At 42.8% G+C, this 18597-nt stretch overlaps 1 protein-coding gene across 28 annotated transcripts in view; it reads left to right on the forward strand.

The window, feature by feature from the left end:
- The window catches only part of ZMIZ1 (zinc finger MIZ-type containing 1), a 640668-nt gene that overhangs the window by 572897 nt on the left and 49174 nt on the right, over positions 1-18597 (forward strand). For 25 of the 28 annotated variants that reach the window (XM_053309119.1, XM_053309136.1, XM_053309123.1 and 22 more), the window contains 4 exons: positions 933-1115; positions 2815-2989; positions 7435-7621; positions 17187-17397. In XM_053309119.1, the coding sequence (XP_053165094.1) occupies positions 933-1115; positions 2815-2989; positions 7435-7621; positions 17187-17397 (756 nt within the window). The remainder of the gene's footprint in view (positions 1-932; positions 1116-2814; positions 2990-7434; positions 7622-17186; positions 17398-18597) is intronic. The other 3 variants (XM_053309135.1, XM_053309146.1, XM_053309147.1) reach the window with 1 other exon arrangement.

Raw genomic sequence — 18597 nt, forward strand, 5'->3', positions numbered from 1 at the left:
ATACTCCACTTCTCAAAATACTATACATACAAAGGGGGCTAGTTTCATTCTGTGTTGTGTACCACTCTGCTAACAGACCTTCGATGCTAGAAGAGGAGAAACCTAAACAGCCAAGAGATTATGAGCAGCAGGGAATTTGAAAATTTCACTGAGAGTGAATTCAAGAAACAAGGGTACTAGAACGGCATGTGGTTCACATTGGGAAAATTTTAGATTATTTTGTTTCCAAAAGATCTTAGCTGAGGCCTAGGTCTGTAGCTTACTTAATGTAATGGTTAGTACTTCATTCAGCACTATAGATTTTCTGAAAGTGCTCTGCTATCAACACTTGCATCTTTTTCACATCAACTTGCCTGAAAATCAGTGGTTTTGCAGTATTGCAAAAGGTGTCACTGATGCTGAGTAAAGTTGTGCCATTGAGTCGGTGTCGACTCCTGGTGACCACAGAGCCATGCAGAGTTTTTTTTGGTAGAATACTGGAGGGGCTTACCATTGCCATCTCCCTCGCAATATGAGTAGATTATACTTAATGTATAATGGGGTCAGTTCAGTCAAAGTGAAAGACTTTGAAGTCTGGTTGCTTTCAGTGGAGATCTCTCCCACTGACATAAAATTACTTAACCTTAGTAGAATCGTTTCCCATTTCTGTAAATTAATATTTTGTTTAAGCTATATATTTTTATTTGCCATCAGAAAATCTCTTCCTTGACCTGAACACTCAAATTGGACTGATAGTGTTCAGCACATGAACAATTAAGCCATTCATGTAGGTGTTTCATTGCCATGCTAATCTTTGAAAGTGTCTGCCAAGGCACGCTGGAGTCAGTCAGAGTATTTTATCTGAAGTTAATTTCTGTATATATGTGCAATAGTTCAGTTACATTCAACTAGATATGTGATGATGATGATGATTTGCCTTCTTTACAAAATAGCCAAATTATGGAAACCAGCAGTATGGACCAAATAGTCAGTTTCCATCCCAGCCTGGTCAATATCCAGCTCCCAACCCTCCACGACCCCTTACATCTCCTAATTATCCTGGACAAAGGATGCCAAACCAGCAAAACACAGGGCAATATCCTCCTCCAGCAGTCAACATGGGACAGTATTACAAGGTGAGAGCAATCCTTCATTGATCTCCATCTCTTAAGCCAGGATAATTAATTACCTGGAACTTGAATCACTCGTTTTGAAAATTTTAAATATGTATGAGATATCTATTAAAATTGAATTAAAGCACTAACATATAGTCAACTCCATTTGAATATTTTTGAAGCTCTGTTGCAATTCGCATGAAAAATTGTTGCTTAGATAATAAGTATATGGGCCAAGCATCATTGTGGGTTTGATAAATGCCATGGAAGTCATAAAACTGCAACTGACTGTAATGTATTTGTGCCCTCTAAAAATACCAAAATAATAAGGGCCTTGGTGGGAGAATAGTGTGAATGGATGGATCAATCTGTGTTGTGTGGTGTGAGAGAGTCAGGGGGAATCGGATGCACTACCTCCTCAGTGCCCTTTGAGCTTGGTGCTGCAGCAGCAGCCATCATTAGAAGATGGGTTGCTATAAATGGGTCTTCTGTCCATTGCTTGTGCCCCAGTAGCCGTTGTAGCAAAGCTAGTCTGTTGGATCTGCTCCTTTGTCACTTTCTAGTGTGATGTACATATCAGGCAGTATAGAAATGCACATATCATTTCTAGAGATGTACGTATCAAGTGGTATAGAAATATGATAAATAAATGAATAAATAAAAATAGTGCGATCAAGAAACAAGTAAATAGCATCTCTCCCTGTTCACTCCACACAGCCGTGGTAGAATTGCTCTTGAAGGGGATACACCTGGCAATGTTGTCCACCTCATCATGAATGGTTAAGAGGAAAGTCCACTTCCCCCATTCTTACTTGCCCAGTGTTAGTTGCAGCAGCATTCATCCACATTGACAGGAGGCTAACTAGTTTCTAGATAATCAGTAAACAAGAATTTCATTGTAAGATCTCTCAACCGAACGGACTGTCACAGGGATCAAGAGCTGTTGCCAAAAGAGCATGGAAGGCCTAGATTGAGGACTCCTCCTCCTGATCTATTATGTATGATACACATCCTGACCATCATTACACTATACATTTCTTCATTCCCACTCCACATAATTGAATGGTGCTGGCAGGGATGGTTGAACACTCAGTTAATGAGGTCAGGACACACAGTAAGATGTATTGCCTGTTACAGAGTGGAAAAGAGAGAACTCAATATGGGGCTACAGCTTATAGCTGTTCCTTATAACGTGGTGTCTTGTTCCGTAGTTGAGTTAACTTTGTTGCCTTCTCTTTTGTTTCTTAGCAGTTTGTGTGCCTGATTTGTCAATAATGTAATTGTGTGCTTACAGTGACATTCCAAGTAATAGTTTTCTCAGCTTGAAAAGAATTGTTAGGAAGGCCTAGTTTTCTCAGATTATAAATTTGCAGAACATATGACCCACCAAGCTAAGCATAGTCCATTAGCCATGTATTGTGGTCTGCCATGTGCTTAGTCTCTCTCTCTCTCACACACACACACACACACACACCCCATTTGTTCCGGTCCAGTCCAGTCTGGGGCAGGCAGCAAAAACAGGAAGTGTATGAAGCCCTGGTGGACTGTCATAAATGGGTGATAGGCTCTATTTGACTGGGTGGATCACAAGCTTTACAGGTCTTTCCTGCATCATTGCTGTTAGTGTGTTAATTCTTCTCAATACTGTTCACATTGTACAGTAGCAGGACATAAACAATAACCTTTTTTTTTCTTTTGAAATGCAATTACAATTTTACAGCCATCAAGACCTGTTCCTGTGGCAAATTACCCTCACTCGCCTGTTCCAGGAAATCCCACACCACCTATGACTCCAGGGAGCAATATTCCTCCATACTTGTCCCCTAATCAGGATATCAAACCACCATTCCCTCCTGACATTAAGCCAAATATCAATACTTTACCGCCACCTCCAAGTGAGTAGCAAGTGAAACATCCTTAAAGACCTTTACTGACCCTGCTTTCTCCTCTCTGCAAATTGCATGACACAGAAATTATGTTTAACAAATACCAGCTTGATTGCTACATTCTAGACAGAAATGCTGATTGCCAATTGATAAATGGACTGACCATCCATATGAGAGAGATACAAATTGGGGAAATGCTACTATCTTAGTATACTTATCTGGAAGTAAGTCTCACTGAAATCAATTGCACTTATTTCTGGGTAAAAATGGTTACAATCAAGCTAAAATTGTGTATTGTAAGAAAACAAAAATATCCAGTACAGTATGGATGCAGTATTGAGATGGATGCTTGTTCACTTAAAAAAACATAAGCTTTCTTTAGATTGAAAATTAGGGTCCCACCACACATCTTTTTTGTCATCAGGAATGGGCTAGGCTCAAGAGCCCTTTCCCCCACTCTTCTTTACCTCTTCCACATTCACCTTATCACCTGGAGAAATAATCAACCACATTGGGAGATTCCATGGTTATCTGAATGCAGTATCTGCTCTGACCATGGAAGATCCCATTTTCGAATCCCTGAGGGATCAGCGTAGTTTACTTTTGCCACTGATTGGGGAGCATGTGAGTTGTGCAAGCTTAAAGCCCATTCCTGACCTCCTCCCAGAGTTAGTTCTTCAGGAAATATAATATACAAGCAGGCCCTTACGTCTATGCTCAGGCTATTTGTGGCATAAGATTTTGACCAATAGCAATGTTATATGTCCTGGTCAAGGACAAAGGTAGTATAGCACAGGAATTTCCAGGGGAATAATATTAGCACCCCTACTGGGTTCCACACAAACGTTTTCCTGGATATTATTCAAAAGTGCTCCACAAGTTGATGCCTGTTCCTTTTCGCGCCATTTGGTTTTGCAGCTGTATTTGACTGTAAAGATTTAAAGGGGTGGCTTGAGTTCATAGTATGTGTGCTAGTTTGTGATGTTTATGGTCTGTAAAGTACCTGATGAACAATAAACTATGTAACTTATTGAAGAACTGAGAATGGCCTTTGCAGCAAAGTTTCTGTTATATTAGCTCTTTGAAACCATCAGCCATGTGCTTGCTGCAGAAAGGTGAACCCTGTTGCTACTGTTGTGCTACAGCATCTTCAGAGTTGGGCCCCATTACATTTTTAGATGTATACTGAAGGTATTTTAAGTTTACAGTAAATATGGGAAGTGTGAATGTAAATTGTGTTACATTACAACCCCACGAAAGGGGTTGATAGATTATGTTGAGCAGCATAGACTAACAAACAACAAGAACAACCCACCCCCCACCTCAGCAATCTCAAATGACTAGATTGTATTGGAGAGGAGTGCCTGCATTATTAATAGCAAAGGTATGAAAAAATAATATGCAACCAAAGGCCATAGACAAACATATTCATTATTAGGGATGGCACATTGTAAAATGATTGATAATGGACACTGAGTTTTTGGAAAGCTGATTATTTAAGGCAAGGCCAGAGAGTTTCACTCTTGGTCATCCCCTGAACCAAGGATTATTAGTGTCTGTTGTTGGTACACTTAAAAGCATCCGTGATTTCACTTTCTGGCAGGCCAACCAGTAGAATTCTGCCACATGGGGATTACATTCCCTGGCAAGTGTTTGGGGGCTAGCAGTTTGCCATACATACCTAACGGTTTTCTTAACACCACCCCCAAACATGCAAAAAAGTGTTTGTAGTGATTTGGAGAAAAGTGCAGATTCATATGAAAATCCAGTGTATGTAAATAGCTTAATGTATAAACCAGCCTCTATGTGATGTCATTTTAATAGGGGCGTGCACGGATCCAGATTTGCCAGTTCGGCTCAAATCTGGACCAGATGCGAGCCTGCTTGGCTTCATTTTGGCCCAGTTGAGCCAGACCCGGTTCAAGTTTGAACTGAGCTGGCTCGGAGCCATACTGGTAAAGGGGAATCCAGTGAGGATTCCCCTTTACCAATATAGGGCAGAGGGGCTTTCCTATGTATAGAGAGGGTGGGAGGGGAGTAAAAATGTACTTACAAGTACGGGCTGCAGCTACAGTGGCCACAGGGGGGGCACCAGGTCAGTTCAGGCCTGGTTTGGGCCTCTGTGCAGGTGTAGAGGTCACTAAAATGGCTTCCATGCATGCTTAGAGGCCCAAACCAGGCCTGAACCAGCCCGGGCTACTGAGGGGGAGGCCGGTGGTGGGGATCCACCGCCCCCGCAGCTGCTGCCACACCTGCAGCTCTTACTTGTAAGTACATTTTTACTCCCCTCCCACCCCCTCTATACATAGGAAAGACCCTGTTTGTACTGGTAAAGGGGAATCTTCACTGGATAACCCTTTACCAGTATAACTCCTTGCCAGCTTGGTTTGAACTGGGCATGGTTCGGTTTGAACTCAGACTGAACCCATCGAGCCCGGCTCAAACTGAGCCAGCTCACACACCCCTACATTTTAAGCCGCTGTTACACTGCAGGCTATATCTGAACTAGAAAAAGGAGTGAGCAACCAAGTTCAGCATTTATAACTTCCGAAATATTTGTTTGTTGATACTCATACCTCCAGAGCCATGTGGACTCGGAAACTAGTTTTGATGTTTAAAATGAAAGCAGGAATTTTGAGGGCTCCAACCCCAAATTTGTAGGACTGCAGTAATGTTCTTTGGACCACCATACAAGGCTCAACCTTGGGGTTTAATAAGATATTACTTCCTCCCACTCACCTCCACAGTGCAGTCGAACCAGTCTCAGGGACAGGGTTGAAAGCAATTATGATGTAGTGGCAGGGGCGTAGCAAGCTTGGAGTGGGCCCAGAGACGAGATTTTAAAATGCCCCCCCCTCAAAGTCCAGGGCCTCCGCACACCCCAGTCCCCCAAGGATTTAAGTCTGATATTTCAAAAAAAAATTGCTGCCTGGAAATACATTTCACTGAATACACACATGCACACTTCACAATATATAGTGATAGACATTGAGTACTATATATTTGTGCTACTTTTAATGCCTAGAACACATTAGAAACACTAATTATTAAAATGGCCCCCTCACTGCAGATTAGCAGAGGAGACTTTCAACCATGCAGTGTGAGCCTATGTATGTTTTCTCAGAATTCTGAACAAATTCAGTAAAGTTTGATTCTAGGAGGTTTTTCACACGAGGCTTTTAAACACACATCTCCTCTGGAATGGAGGTGCTGCATTCACATGTTGGCCAGATTTACCCTGAAGTCCCTGCGAGTTATTGGGGAGCAGTTCACACACAAGAAAAAATAAAATAAAATAAAAGCACCACACATGCTTCACAGTTCTCACTCAGACCTTCTGGGTTGCAAAACAACTTGAACATAAGTGCATTTATAAATGAATGAATGCATGAAATAAATATAATATTGTTTGTCCAGAAGTTTTTTATAATTTTCTGCCATGAAATAAGCCACTTATAGAACTTTTTAGATAGTTTTTTTTTAAGCCAGCAAATTTTCCAAGCTGTTTTAAATTAAATATTCAGAGACTTCTCAGTCTCTCTCCCCCCCATATCAAAGCCCTATGGCAAGCAGATCCCTATATACCCGGCGGGGGGGGGGGTATAAAAAGGAGTTCACATTCTACCTGGCAAATGCTGGGCTGCGCTGGGCTGGGGGTCTGCTGCAGAGAACTGTGGGAGCCACTCTGCCTGCCTCCTTCCTTGCTTGCTTGGGGCCTGCAGGCCTACTCCAGTTCAGGCTTCACTGAGGCCTGCACGGAGGGCTCCCTGGAAGCCCCGCCCACCCGCCGATCAGCTGATCGGTGGGGAGAAGGAGCTCATAGCAGCTTGCCTGCTGCTTCCACTGCCAGCCAGGAGAACAAGCAGGAGAGAGGGCGAACAGGGCAAGTGGCTGAGGGGCCCTGGGGCTGGGCAGGGGGCATTGGGGAGTCATGTGAGGTGTCTCTGGGGGGCCCTTCCAGGCACTGGGGCTCCCAGACAACTGTCTCCCCTTGCCTAATGGTAGTTCCACCCATGCGTAGTGGCTACAGTTGTACAAGCACTGGAGAGATTCAGGTTCAAATTGTCCCCAGCCATGAAGCTTGTGGAATGATCTTGGGCTTGTCTAGATAACCTTTGGCCTAACCTACCTCTCAGATTGTTGTGAGGATAACATGGGGAGCCACCATAAAGGCATTGGAGGAAGGACAGGATAATTTAGTGCTCAAATAAACCCAGGGCATTTTAGATGTTGCATTTCATTGAGCTGTTACATGATAGGCCTAGTGAGAATAGTAGAAACGAGACAGGGAGAATGCACCTGAACCTGAGACCTACTCTTGATCTCACTGCTTATGGTGGCGAGAGTGGGAAAGCATAATGTGTGAGAGCCACATTTTAAGCCAGATCAGTCCAGCAAAAGTGAGCCGTGTAATATTGTCCAGTATAAATATATGCGTTGTTATCGCACTGCAGATGCTAAAGGGAAAGTTCACGCTTTCTCTCCCTCTTCGATCCCAGCCAACCACAACGATGAGCTGCGCCTGACGTTCCCTGTGAGAGATGGGGTGGTATTAGAGCCCTTCCGGCTGGAGCACAACTTGGCAGTCAGCAACCATGTTTTTCACCTACGGCCTACTGTCCATCAGACACTCATGTGGAGGTAGGTTTGTGAAGCAGAGACCTTGAAAACAAAAATGGCAGGCAAAATACTCACTTTGGTTAGTTGGTGGACGGGAAGGCAGTAATGTATTTTGCCGTGGCAGGAATGGCCATGCTTAGGAATCCATTAGCTCAAATGTTGAGAAACAAGCACTTCAGCCCTTTACAAATGTAATGCATATGCCCTTGAAATGCTGCCATTGTTTGGGTAACAGTAACAGAAACAACACAGCAAGAAAAATTGCTGGAGATGTTTCTTAAAAAGGAGGCATTTGGCTTCTAGCTGTTTGTGATATTAGTTGTAGTAGTAGTGGTGGTGGTAGTTCAGCATGTATCTTACCTCTTGGCAATTGTTCTTTCCAATACAGGTGGACCTCATTACCTGCAGGGGTTCTGTTCTGCCCTACAACCACAGATAATGAGACACTGAGTGAATGGGAATTGGGGGGTTAGGTTCCTGGAGGGCAGAAAAAGTTTGTTTTTTAAGGCAGAAATAGAAGGGGGAAAGCAACATACTATGCTCTCCAGGTCTCCAGCTGTCCACCAGTACCCCCCAACCCCCAATTTGGCCAATTTTCCATGAAAATTTGCTGTTTGTTTTTTAAACAAAAGAGCCACAACATTACTGGCCACCTAGGAACTGCGGGTACATGGATTTTAACCCTTTTAAAAACTGCATAAACAGAGGTCGGGTCTTCATTGTGAAACTGCGAGTATCGGGACTGCGTGTGACAAGGTCCACCTGTATAAAGTTGGCCTATTTCTCTTGTGAGAAGCTATAAAAATTTAAGTATTTAAGATGATAGTGTTAGTACAACCAGTAGTTGGAGAGGGAGAGAGACCATCTTCCACAGGCTGTCCAGATGGCACATAACAATTAGTGATGTGCCCGGACCAATCCGGAGGCCGTTCTACAGGCCTCCGGACCGGTCTGGACATGGGCGGTTCGGGTTCAGGCAAATTGGGTGTGTGTGTTCCTTTAAGGGCGGGGGAGGGTTTACTTACCCCTCCCGCTACTTTCACCCCTTTTAGAAGCTACTTTCCCCCCTTTTAGAAGCCTTTTGCAGCCAAGCGGGGGAAGGGGCGGCAGGAAGGTATCCTGCCACCCCGATTACTACAGAAAATGCGTGTGTGTGCGCAAAAGGCTTCTAAAAGCCTTTTGCAGCCAAGTGGGGTGGGGGGAAGGGGCGGCAGGGAGGTATCCTGCAACCCCGATTACTACAGAAAATGCGTGAGCCGGAGGGGGGAAAGCGGTGGGAGAGGTAAATAAACCTTCTCCCGCCCTTAAAGGAACTCCCCACCCCAGTGCCGGACCACAGCTCCGCGGTTCTGTGCACACCTCTAATAACAATATATGTACAGATAAAAGTATGTATTACATTAAAGTAATGTATTACATTACATTAATAAATGATCAAATAATATTATCAAACAATCACTAAAAACATAGCAGCAGCAAAGTGAATAAGATGTACAACCCAGAAGTCCAAAAGCTATCACTGTGGATGTCTGAGAGCAGTCCCACGCTGTATGTGGTACTCAGGTTTGCTATGGGTACGCTGGTGTTTCACACAGCAAAATGTATGCATCCTTTAACACCTGCGTGCACTCATTGGGAATCCCAATTGGGACTCACAGGCACATACCCTAGGATCTCCAGTTAAAGCTTTTCAAGTAGTTGTGTTGAGAAGACCTCAGCCTGAGACCTTGGCAGGCAATAATGGGCTAGACGGATCAAAGGTATATGAAAGCTTGATATGTTCTTGCATGTGTACCTGCTGTCTGGTGTGAGGAAACACTAAAGTGATGCTGGTGTGGAACTGCTTTCACTCCACAGGCAAGCAGGATAATTTACAAAACATCCTTAAATTTATATTATGTACTCATACAAATGTGTTTTATACTGAGAGAGCTGAGACAAGCCTGGCTTTTCCAAGAGCCACAGACAGTAGGCCTCAGTGTTTGCAGCTGAGTAACCTAAGCTTCCCAGTCTATCTTGAGAGTCCAGGAGTGTTTGCTGGTGCTATAAGAGCAGTTATCAAATAGAATCCTATGTGTCTGTGAGGACTGAGGCAGGATTCAGCCACTTCTGGCACTATGTATTATACTGAGAGAGCTGAGACAAGCCTGTCTTTTCCAAGAGCTTTATTTCGACTACATAACAGGCCTGGACCCTTTCTGATGACAGAACCTTTCTGTAGACACAATTCTCCGAAGCGTCCTCTCTGACCTGCTTCAAAGTCAGCCCCATGGTATTTGGAAGAACTACGGGAGCTGAAGTAGCAAAGTAGCTGACTAGAGCGCAAGTGGAAGAAGACTTGACAGATCATAATACAGAGCACATTTGAAGATCTATGCTCTGGCAGTGCAAGCAGCAAAGAAGTGGTTATTTTCTGCTCACATTGCCCCTGTAAATTCATGTCCAGTGGAATTGTCTAGGGGGCTATTACATTATGTTATATTATTATATTACATTACATTATATTTTCATTGTATTTAACTCCTGTCCTCAAGTGGCTCAGGGCGGTTTACAGGAAAATAAAAAACACATAATAAAACAATTAAAACTTATAAAATCCCACTTAAGCCAGATTAAAATTAAAACTAGATATCATTAAAAGACAGGCTTAAAAGAAGTGCCTTTGTGGCTCTTCTGAAGGCCTCCAATGAAGTTAATCCTCTCATATCCACAGGAAGAACGTTTCACAAACCAGGGGTGACAACTGAGAAGGCCTGGGTCCCAGGTCGCCACCAGATGAACCGGTGGCACCTGAAAACAGACCCCTCCTGATGATCTTAATGAGCAGTGGGGATCTTGTAGAGAAAGGCTCTCTCTCAGGTAACCCAGACCTAAGCCATTCAGGGATTTGAAGATAATAACCAGCACTTTGTACTCTGCCCGGAAACATACTGGCAGCCAGTGCAACCGTTTAAGAACAGGCATAATGTGGTCTCTCCGGAATATCCTAGAGACCAGTCTGGCTGCCACATTTTGGACTAACTGAAATTTCTGAACCACCTATAAAGGCAGCCCTACATAGATAGAGCACATTGCAGTAGTCCAACCTGGAGGTTACCAGCCAGTTTACCACTATTTTCAGGTCATTTTCCTCAAGGAACAGGTGGAGTTATTGAATAAATCACCGCTGGTAAAAAGTGCTCCTGGCCACAGCTGCAGCCTGAGGTACCAGGGCAGCATTCTCTCTAATTTTTTCCATCTGTGTGCGGAATGAGTTTTGTTCTTGTGGCAGTATCAAGGCAGTTTGTGCACACATGTGTTCAGAGTGGGGCCTTCCTGATTCACCTTCTGGTAATTGAGGATCTGGTAGATATTATAAATGCTTTTGGACCTTATTAGAAGGAAACTGCATTGGATTCCTTGGAGTTAGCCAATTACAGACCCGTTTGCAATCTTCCATGATTGGGCAATATGATTGAATGGGTGGTGGTCTCTCAGCTCCACAGTTTTTGATGGTACAGATTATATAGTCCCATTTCAAACTGGCTTTTGAGCAGGCTGTGGGGTTGATACTGCCTTGATTGGCCTGATGGATGATCTCCAATTGACAGTGGGAGTATGACTCTGCTGATCCTTGAAGCTTGAAGCAGGTGGGATTGGATGGCACAGTTTTACAGTGGTTCTGTTCTGAGCTCTGGTAGATTTTAGATGGTGTTGCTTGGAGACTGCTGCTCTGCAAAGTGAGAACTAAAGTATGGAATTCCACAAGGCTCCCTACTATTCCCAATGCTCTTTATCATCTACATGAAACCTGCTGGGAGAGACCATCAGGAGGTTTGGTGCACAGTGTTATCAATATGCTGATGACACTCAGATCTACTTCTCCATATCGACCTCATCAGGAAATGGCATAACTTCTTTAAATGCCTGCCTGGGGGCGGTAATGGGTTGGATGAGTGATAAGAAACTGAAGTTGATCCAGATAAGATGGAGGTACTGATTGTAGGGGGTTGGGACCCGAGAGATGGTTTAGTGTTCTGTTCTGGATGGGGTTACACTCCCCCTGAAAGATCAGGTACATAGGTTGGGAGTGCTTTTGGATCCAAAACTCTCTCTGGTCTCTCAGGCTGTAGCAGTGGCCAGGAGCACTTTTTATCACCATTGGCTGATTAAAAGCCAATGGTGGAGATCTCTGATGACCAGCATATGTACTGCCGTTCTAAGGTCATTTATTTCCAGATATGGGCAAACTGGTCTCTGGGACAATGCAAAGGGACCATATAACACTGATTTTTAAAAAACTGCACTGGCTGCTGCTATGTTTCCAAGCGAAATACAAAGTGCTGGTTATTACCTATAAAGCCCTCAATGGCTTGATGCTATTGTACTTAAGAGAGCAACTTCTCTGTCATGAACCCTGTTGCCTATTAAGATAATGTGGAGAGATCCAGTTATGATTGCCCCTGGACCAGGGACTGGGTCTTCTTTGTAGTATCCCCAGGGCTTTGGAATATATTCCCTGTTAAAATAAGAGCAGCTCCTTCTCTGTCTTCTTTTAGGAAGACCCTCAGGACACACCTGTTTTCTCAGGCTTTTAACTAAAATTCATTTAAAACTCTTTAATTTGTTTTTATCTCATGAAATTATTTTAACCTTTTATTCTGTTAAATTGTTTTAACTGTTTTTACTCCTATCAGATGGTATATAAATATGATAGATAGATAGATAGATAGATAGATAGATAATCAGGCCCTTCCCCTAGAGGGGATTAACTTTTTATACTACAAATGTGATTGTTGTGCTTATGCTACTCTATTCATGAGGTTCTAGAAGTTATGCTGTTGTCCTGATCAGGGTAAAAGAAACATTTCCCACCATGTTGCATAAGAAATTTCTGTTCATGACTGAATCCAGAAATGTTGCAGATCTTGAGAAAATAATAAAACTCAACAAGCTGCATTGGAAGTGTTAAAAGGAGCTTGTCACCTCTCAGAGAAACATTCAAATGAATAAACTACAAGATGATCTAGTGAATAGTTGTTTCAATGAAGATAGATCAGCAGGTTTAAGGAGATCAGTTGCTTTTTCTCCTTATAGGGCCACAGCAAAGAACTCTAGGTTAAGGAGAGTAGGGTTTAGCCCCTCTGTCTAGTTTAAGCGTAAAACTAGATGTGAAAATGTTAGAGTAACATGTTTGAGAGGGATAGATGAATTAAACTGTTTTAGCCAGGAAAAAAAAATCAAGAGATCTGTGACACCTTAAATTTATTGTGGCATAAGTTTTCATGGACTAGAGCCCAGGGTTGTAGTGGAGGGGGGGACATGCAAGGATGGAGCACCGGTACTTATCGGCTTCTCTGTCTGTTGGGGTGGGCCTGGCCATGGGGGCTGTCATGGAGAAGGCCTGCACTTCTGAATATGCAGCTACATACAGTAATTGCTAGAGCCTATTATTTCAGATACATCTGATGAAGTGCACTGTAGTCTACAAAAGTTTTTCCTTAATATAGTGTATGTTCCATTTCCTTTGTTGTGTCAGATTATAACATTTATCAGACAGTTTTTCTAGGGGGGAAAGGAAAGCTCAAGGTACTTTACAGAAATAAGCTGGGAAATGCCTTTTAAAAGTACAACCTAAAAACACAGCATAAAACCAAGATCCTGGTTTTCAAAACTGAAACAGAAAATAAAACGGTCATAACCTGGTGACAAAAACTTCAGAGGGATGTTGCCTTGTAACTGTCCTAGGAAGGCTGTTCCATAATTATGTAGCGGTTGTCACAGAGGCAAGGGATACAATGACGTGAACTTATATCCCAAGTAGTTGTGAAGTAGTCGTGACAACCATGGCTTTTATTTATTTATTTATTTATTTATTTATTTATTTAAACATTTTTATACCGCCCAAAACTTACGTCTCTGGGCAGTTTACAACAGAATAAAAACAAAGTAAAACATTTGTTAAGACAAAAATGGGGGGGGGGGGGCGGGGAACACACATTTTACACCTGGGGAATCAAATGCATAGTTGGGTCCATTGGCAGTGTGTGCAGGAGGGGCTTGAATGTACAGGTACCACTACATGGCACCCAGAGGGAGAAAGCTGCCCCATCACTTACTGGATGCAGAGAGGGACTACATCAAACTTCAGGATGGCTAGCAGTACCTAGCATGGGCCAATAATGTGCCCCATTCCTAATCCCTTAACCACAGTTAAAAGGCAGGCTTGATTTTGTCTGCACCCATCTATGATGAGAGGGGGAATGTCTGTGTGAATTAGTCCCAAGTGTTGGTGACACCAAGTTTGGGCCCTTAGTGAATTAATTGTGAACCCTTTGTCTCATTTAATTTGGAACTAATGGCAGTTTTCATTGGGTCATGTCTAAAAGTTAATACCCTAAATCTGAGGTCCTTATTGCTGACTTCCTTTCATTATCTCGGTGTAACCACAGCAGAGGGAGCCTGTGTAGTTATTTGCTGACTCTTATTAATAAGTAATCACCACTGGGACGGAGCAGGCTCGTTCTGTAGATTTATAGAGCTGCACTGAGGCGTGGGGCTGTTTCTTAATGGCTGCAGCATAAAGCAAAACAGCTTAGAACACTAAAGCTATGAACTTGTATTTAAATTAATTTTAAATACCTCAACATAATGCACCCTCAAGAATTTTCCTTCAAAATCTACTGTTTTCAGCAGTGCTCTGAAAACAGCACCCTTCCTTCCTTTCTCAGGGTTTTGTTGTTGTTGCTTTTTGAATTTGTTGAAGTAGAAAGCATTAGAGGACAAACAAACCAACTCCAACCTTGAGTTCATACAATGCTTTGGCTGCCCAAAATAAATCATGGTTCCACACAATGTCTGAATGCATCCTATATCTGAATACCTAAACCATGGTTGTCTGCACTGAGCAACCAGGGTTGAGGCAGTTTCCTTATTTTTCCAACATCTCTAGTTGCAAGATGACAAGCAGGTCTTGTTGGTATCTCCTTATATACCCCTCTGAAGGAAATGTTTTAGCTCAGCAGGTTAAATCAGGAGGAGGCTGACTTCAGTTTTGTATGGTCTGCCTTTTCCTTTAATTAGAACCTCAGTTATCCACCCTGTGTTTTAAATTAATGCATGCTCAAGCACTCTTCAGGAAAGGCGTAACTATTCTATGTTAAGTAATTCTGAATATAAACTCTTGCTTAGGTTGAATGTGTGCGTTGCAGACCAAAGTGTATTTAGTTCAGAATTCTTTGCAAGAGTGCCAGCAGGCAGTAAGTGACCACCCAAAATTAGCCTGTGGATTGTGATCTACCTTCTGCTAATCTTGGAGTTAAACCATGGTTTTGTTGTACTCTGTGATCTTAACCAGCTTAAGCAAATCAACCATGGTTAGCGCTGTCATTTCACTTTATATCTGTACCTACAATCTTTTACCATGCTGTAATTTTCCATATGTAAGTGCATGGTAAGCTGGGCATCTATGTTGCCTTCCCAAGTGGTGAGGATAATTTGATCACGCTTCTACATCTGAGCAGTGCAGAGCTGGTTTGGCCAATTCACATGAATGGGAAATAATCTTTGTTTCTGTCAACCCACCTTGAATGACTAAGTCTGTAAGCAGCAGTTGTGCCAGGACTTTGTATATTGCCACTTGCAGCAGGTTGACCGGCAGTGATTCCAACTGTGCTGACAAAGGGGGAAAAAATCAAACAAGTTTGCAGGAGAAAACAAGTCCCCTGAGTCAGCCTGAAGTTTGCTGAGCTAATGAACACACAACAATCTGGCATCTAGCAAAAATGGCAAGGACTCAGCAATCAGTTCATCCTCCACAGTTTTGTTTTGTTTTGTTTCTTTAAATCTCTCTGTCATTTGAGATTGGAATTTTGTTTGCAACTTTTTCAGCCTTCAGGATTGGACCGTTTTAAATATGCAGGCCAAATGTGCAAAATGCTTCAAGACCCATTCTATGGAGAAGGTTATTTAAGGTTGTGGCGGTAAATCTTTCATGCTGGCTTCTATACTCTTTTATTTCAATACTGATTAAATAGGATTTACAGATTATCTTAAGTTTGACGGCTTTAAACAGCGATATTGTCAGTTAGGACAAATGCAAATTTGCATTATGTGCCTTATTTTGTATGGTTATCTCTTGTTGTAGTGGAATTTGGTTGTTTTGTGATCCTTGATTTAAGTACATGGCAGCCCATAGTGTGCTTTAAAATCTCAGAGGAATGCATCCCAGAAAATGAGTTGGTGTTCTGATTGTGCTTGCTGATTGGAAGCAGGCAAGCCCAGAACAGTGATTCACACAGAGAGGCAGCGATTGGCCTCTTATGAGGGTGGCTCATTGTGCTATGCCTCTACACTGAGAGTGATTAAGTACATGAGTAATCCAACACACCTAGTGCAAAGGTGAGGCAGAGTCATTCCCTGTTTCCTTGCAGAGGGTGATTTCAGAGAGGCATGGCCAGAGCAGTACATGATGCAGAGGCACACTGGACAGCCCTTTCATCAGCAGGTGGGCAATTTGGGCTCGTGGGATTCTTTAATTAATATACTTCTAATGGGAGCTGTAACTGTCCTGCAGGTGAATTATGAAGTTATAGGCTCTGCTGCAGGAATAGGCTCTCTGAATATCTTTCAAGTCCTGAGGGAGTCGGGCTGCCTCTAGCTCTTCCTGCCAGCTACCAGCAGATAGGTTAGTGGCTGCTCCTGGATGCCACAACACGTTCAAAGAAAAACAAATCTCAGTCCAGCTTTTATTTTCTTTGCCTTTTTGCTCTCTGTTAATTGCGGCGGAGGGAGGTGTCATGGAAACTGATATCTTCAGCTAACGACAGGGTTAATTCATGTTTAGTAAGTTTTTCAGAACTTATTTGCACTTCTTTGAACTAAGTTGTAAGAAGTATCCGAGTTTATGTGACATAATACAAGTGTGGAGCTATCAATTGTGAACAGCACATATGCATTTAGTTGCCTGAGTTAGGACACAACAAAAACATTGAAGTAACACTCAGGAAAGGATTATGCCATGTGCACACAATTCTATGTGTGTTGCCGAAATTGCAGAATGTTTTTTGTGAATCAGCTTTTATTGTCCTCCTAGTGTTCTCTCATGTTGCTATTTGAACAGAAAAGGGTGTGGATTAAGCAGTGGTACTGGATGAGATTGCCTCTTTGATTGTGCTAACATGTTATTTTATTTATAAACTCTGATTCTTGAGGACCTTGCTGACTGCATCTTCTCCCTCTCTGCTGAGTTGTTCTAGCAGTTTAGAGGCACACCTTTGCATAAAACACTTCAAAATTATCTATATAAAAAGTTGTATGGAACTGTAACATACTGATGCTCTCACTAGCCTCACAACTTTCCAACTGTGTGGGAACTATTATTAAATCACATCTTTATCTCCCTGCCTCTTTTTCCTTCATAGACATTGTTGGTATTATGCATTTATTTGTGAAACCATTTAAAACAGAATCATATTGAACAAAGTGAAGTTAAAGGGGGGCGGGAGAAACATCTCTGCGGTTATCAAAACAAGGAAGAAATTGTGTTTACTCACATTGTATAAACAGCAGCTGCTTCTGTCATTCACATGTATGCATTCTGTGACAGGTCAGACTTGGAGCTACAGTTCAAGTGCTATCACCATGAAGACAGACAGATGAATACCAATTGGCCAGCATCTGTTCAAGTCAGTGTCAACGCAACTCCACTTACCATTGAACGTGGCGACAACAAGACGTCACATAAACCCCTGCACCTCAAACATGTCTGCCAGCCAGGAAGAAACACAATTCAAATTACTGTCACAGCATGCTGTTGTGTAAGTACAATGGACCTGCTGTGGCTGCTGACCCACTGGTGTGGCTGTGTCAAAAGGAAGCATCTAGAGTTTGAGAATCTGTTCCACCAGACCTAGCACACCTGGTTTTTACTCTCTGTTTTGACTTCTACCTTTGTACCCGCCATCCTTTCCAAGGATCTGGCTTTGTGTCAAGTAAAAAGCTTTAAAACGCTTATATGGCCCGATAGTTCACTTTTCTGAACGATCTTTGAAGCTTAGGAGGACTAAATTCACTTGTTATACAATACCCACCATACATCCAAAAACAATGTAAGGCTGTTCAGTAACATGGTGGTAGGCCCAAATCTGATTGACAGACTGTGGGCAAGGCCCACCCTCAGAGCTTAGCCATAATCTTTGGGTATAACAGGGGGCCCCCACCTCACTTTCAAGAATCCCCCCCTTGATATTATGTTTAAATAATGAGAGGATTGGTTGGTGTCTTTTACCTTTTAGTTCCCTTTGTTTAAGTTCCTAATGTTTGTGGCTGCATGATTTGTATTTATAGCCAGATATGGCATGTATATATGTTAACAATACACAAGTGACAAATGTCCTTTAGTCACGGTTCCTTGTCCCTATGATCTAGTGAGAGTTCTTGTTAGGGCTGTGCCCAAACTGCAGTTAGAAGTGTGGTTTGAGCAGTTTAAGCGAAGGAACGTAAAGAAAAAGGAGAACAGATTTTTACCAACTCCCCCCCCCCCTTCTGCTTCCTACTTCCAGTAACTCCCTATGTGGCACCAGCATGCACATGACGTCTGTGCAGGCACCATTTGCGTGGTCAGCAACACCATGCTGACCATGCAAATAGGGCCCTTGCGTGCGCAGATGCCGTGTGTGTGCTGGCACCACCCCAGCAGGAAGCAGAACGGGGCAGTGGAGAGCAGGTAAGGACCTGCTCTCCTTTTTCTTAAAGTTCTCTGTCCCCTTTCCCTAAAAGTGCTCAAACCGCGCTTAACTCATTTATTCATATATGTTCTGGGACCTATAAATCAGAGCAGTGCTGGCTCCCACTGTCCCTGGGGCCTCAAATGTCCCCAGTAATTGTGCTGCTTGTCCCCATCCCCCCGCCCTGCTTCCAGTCCATTTTCATACCTTGTTGCTTCTCCTCCCTATGCACAGAAAAGTTTTAAGAGTACAGGACCATATATTTACACGCACCAAGAATACCTGCTCTAG

The sequence above is a fragment of the Hemicordylus capensis genome, chromosome 3 (genome assembly GCF_027244095.1).
Source record: "Hemicordylus capensis ecotype Gifberg chromosome 3, rHemCap1.1.pri, whole genome shotgun sequence".
In the NCBI taxonomy this organism is placed as follows: domain Eukaryota; kingdom Metazoa; phylum Chordata; class Lepidosauria; order Squamata; family Cordylidae; genus Hemicordylus; species Hemicordylus capensis.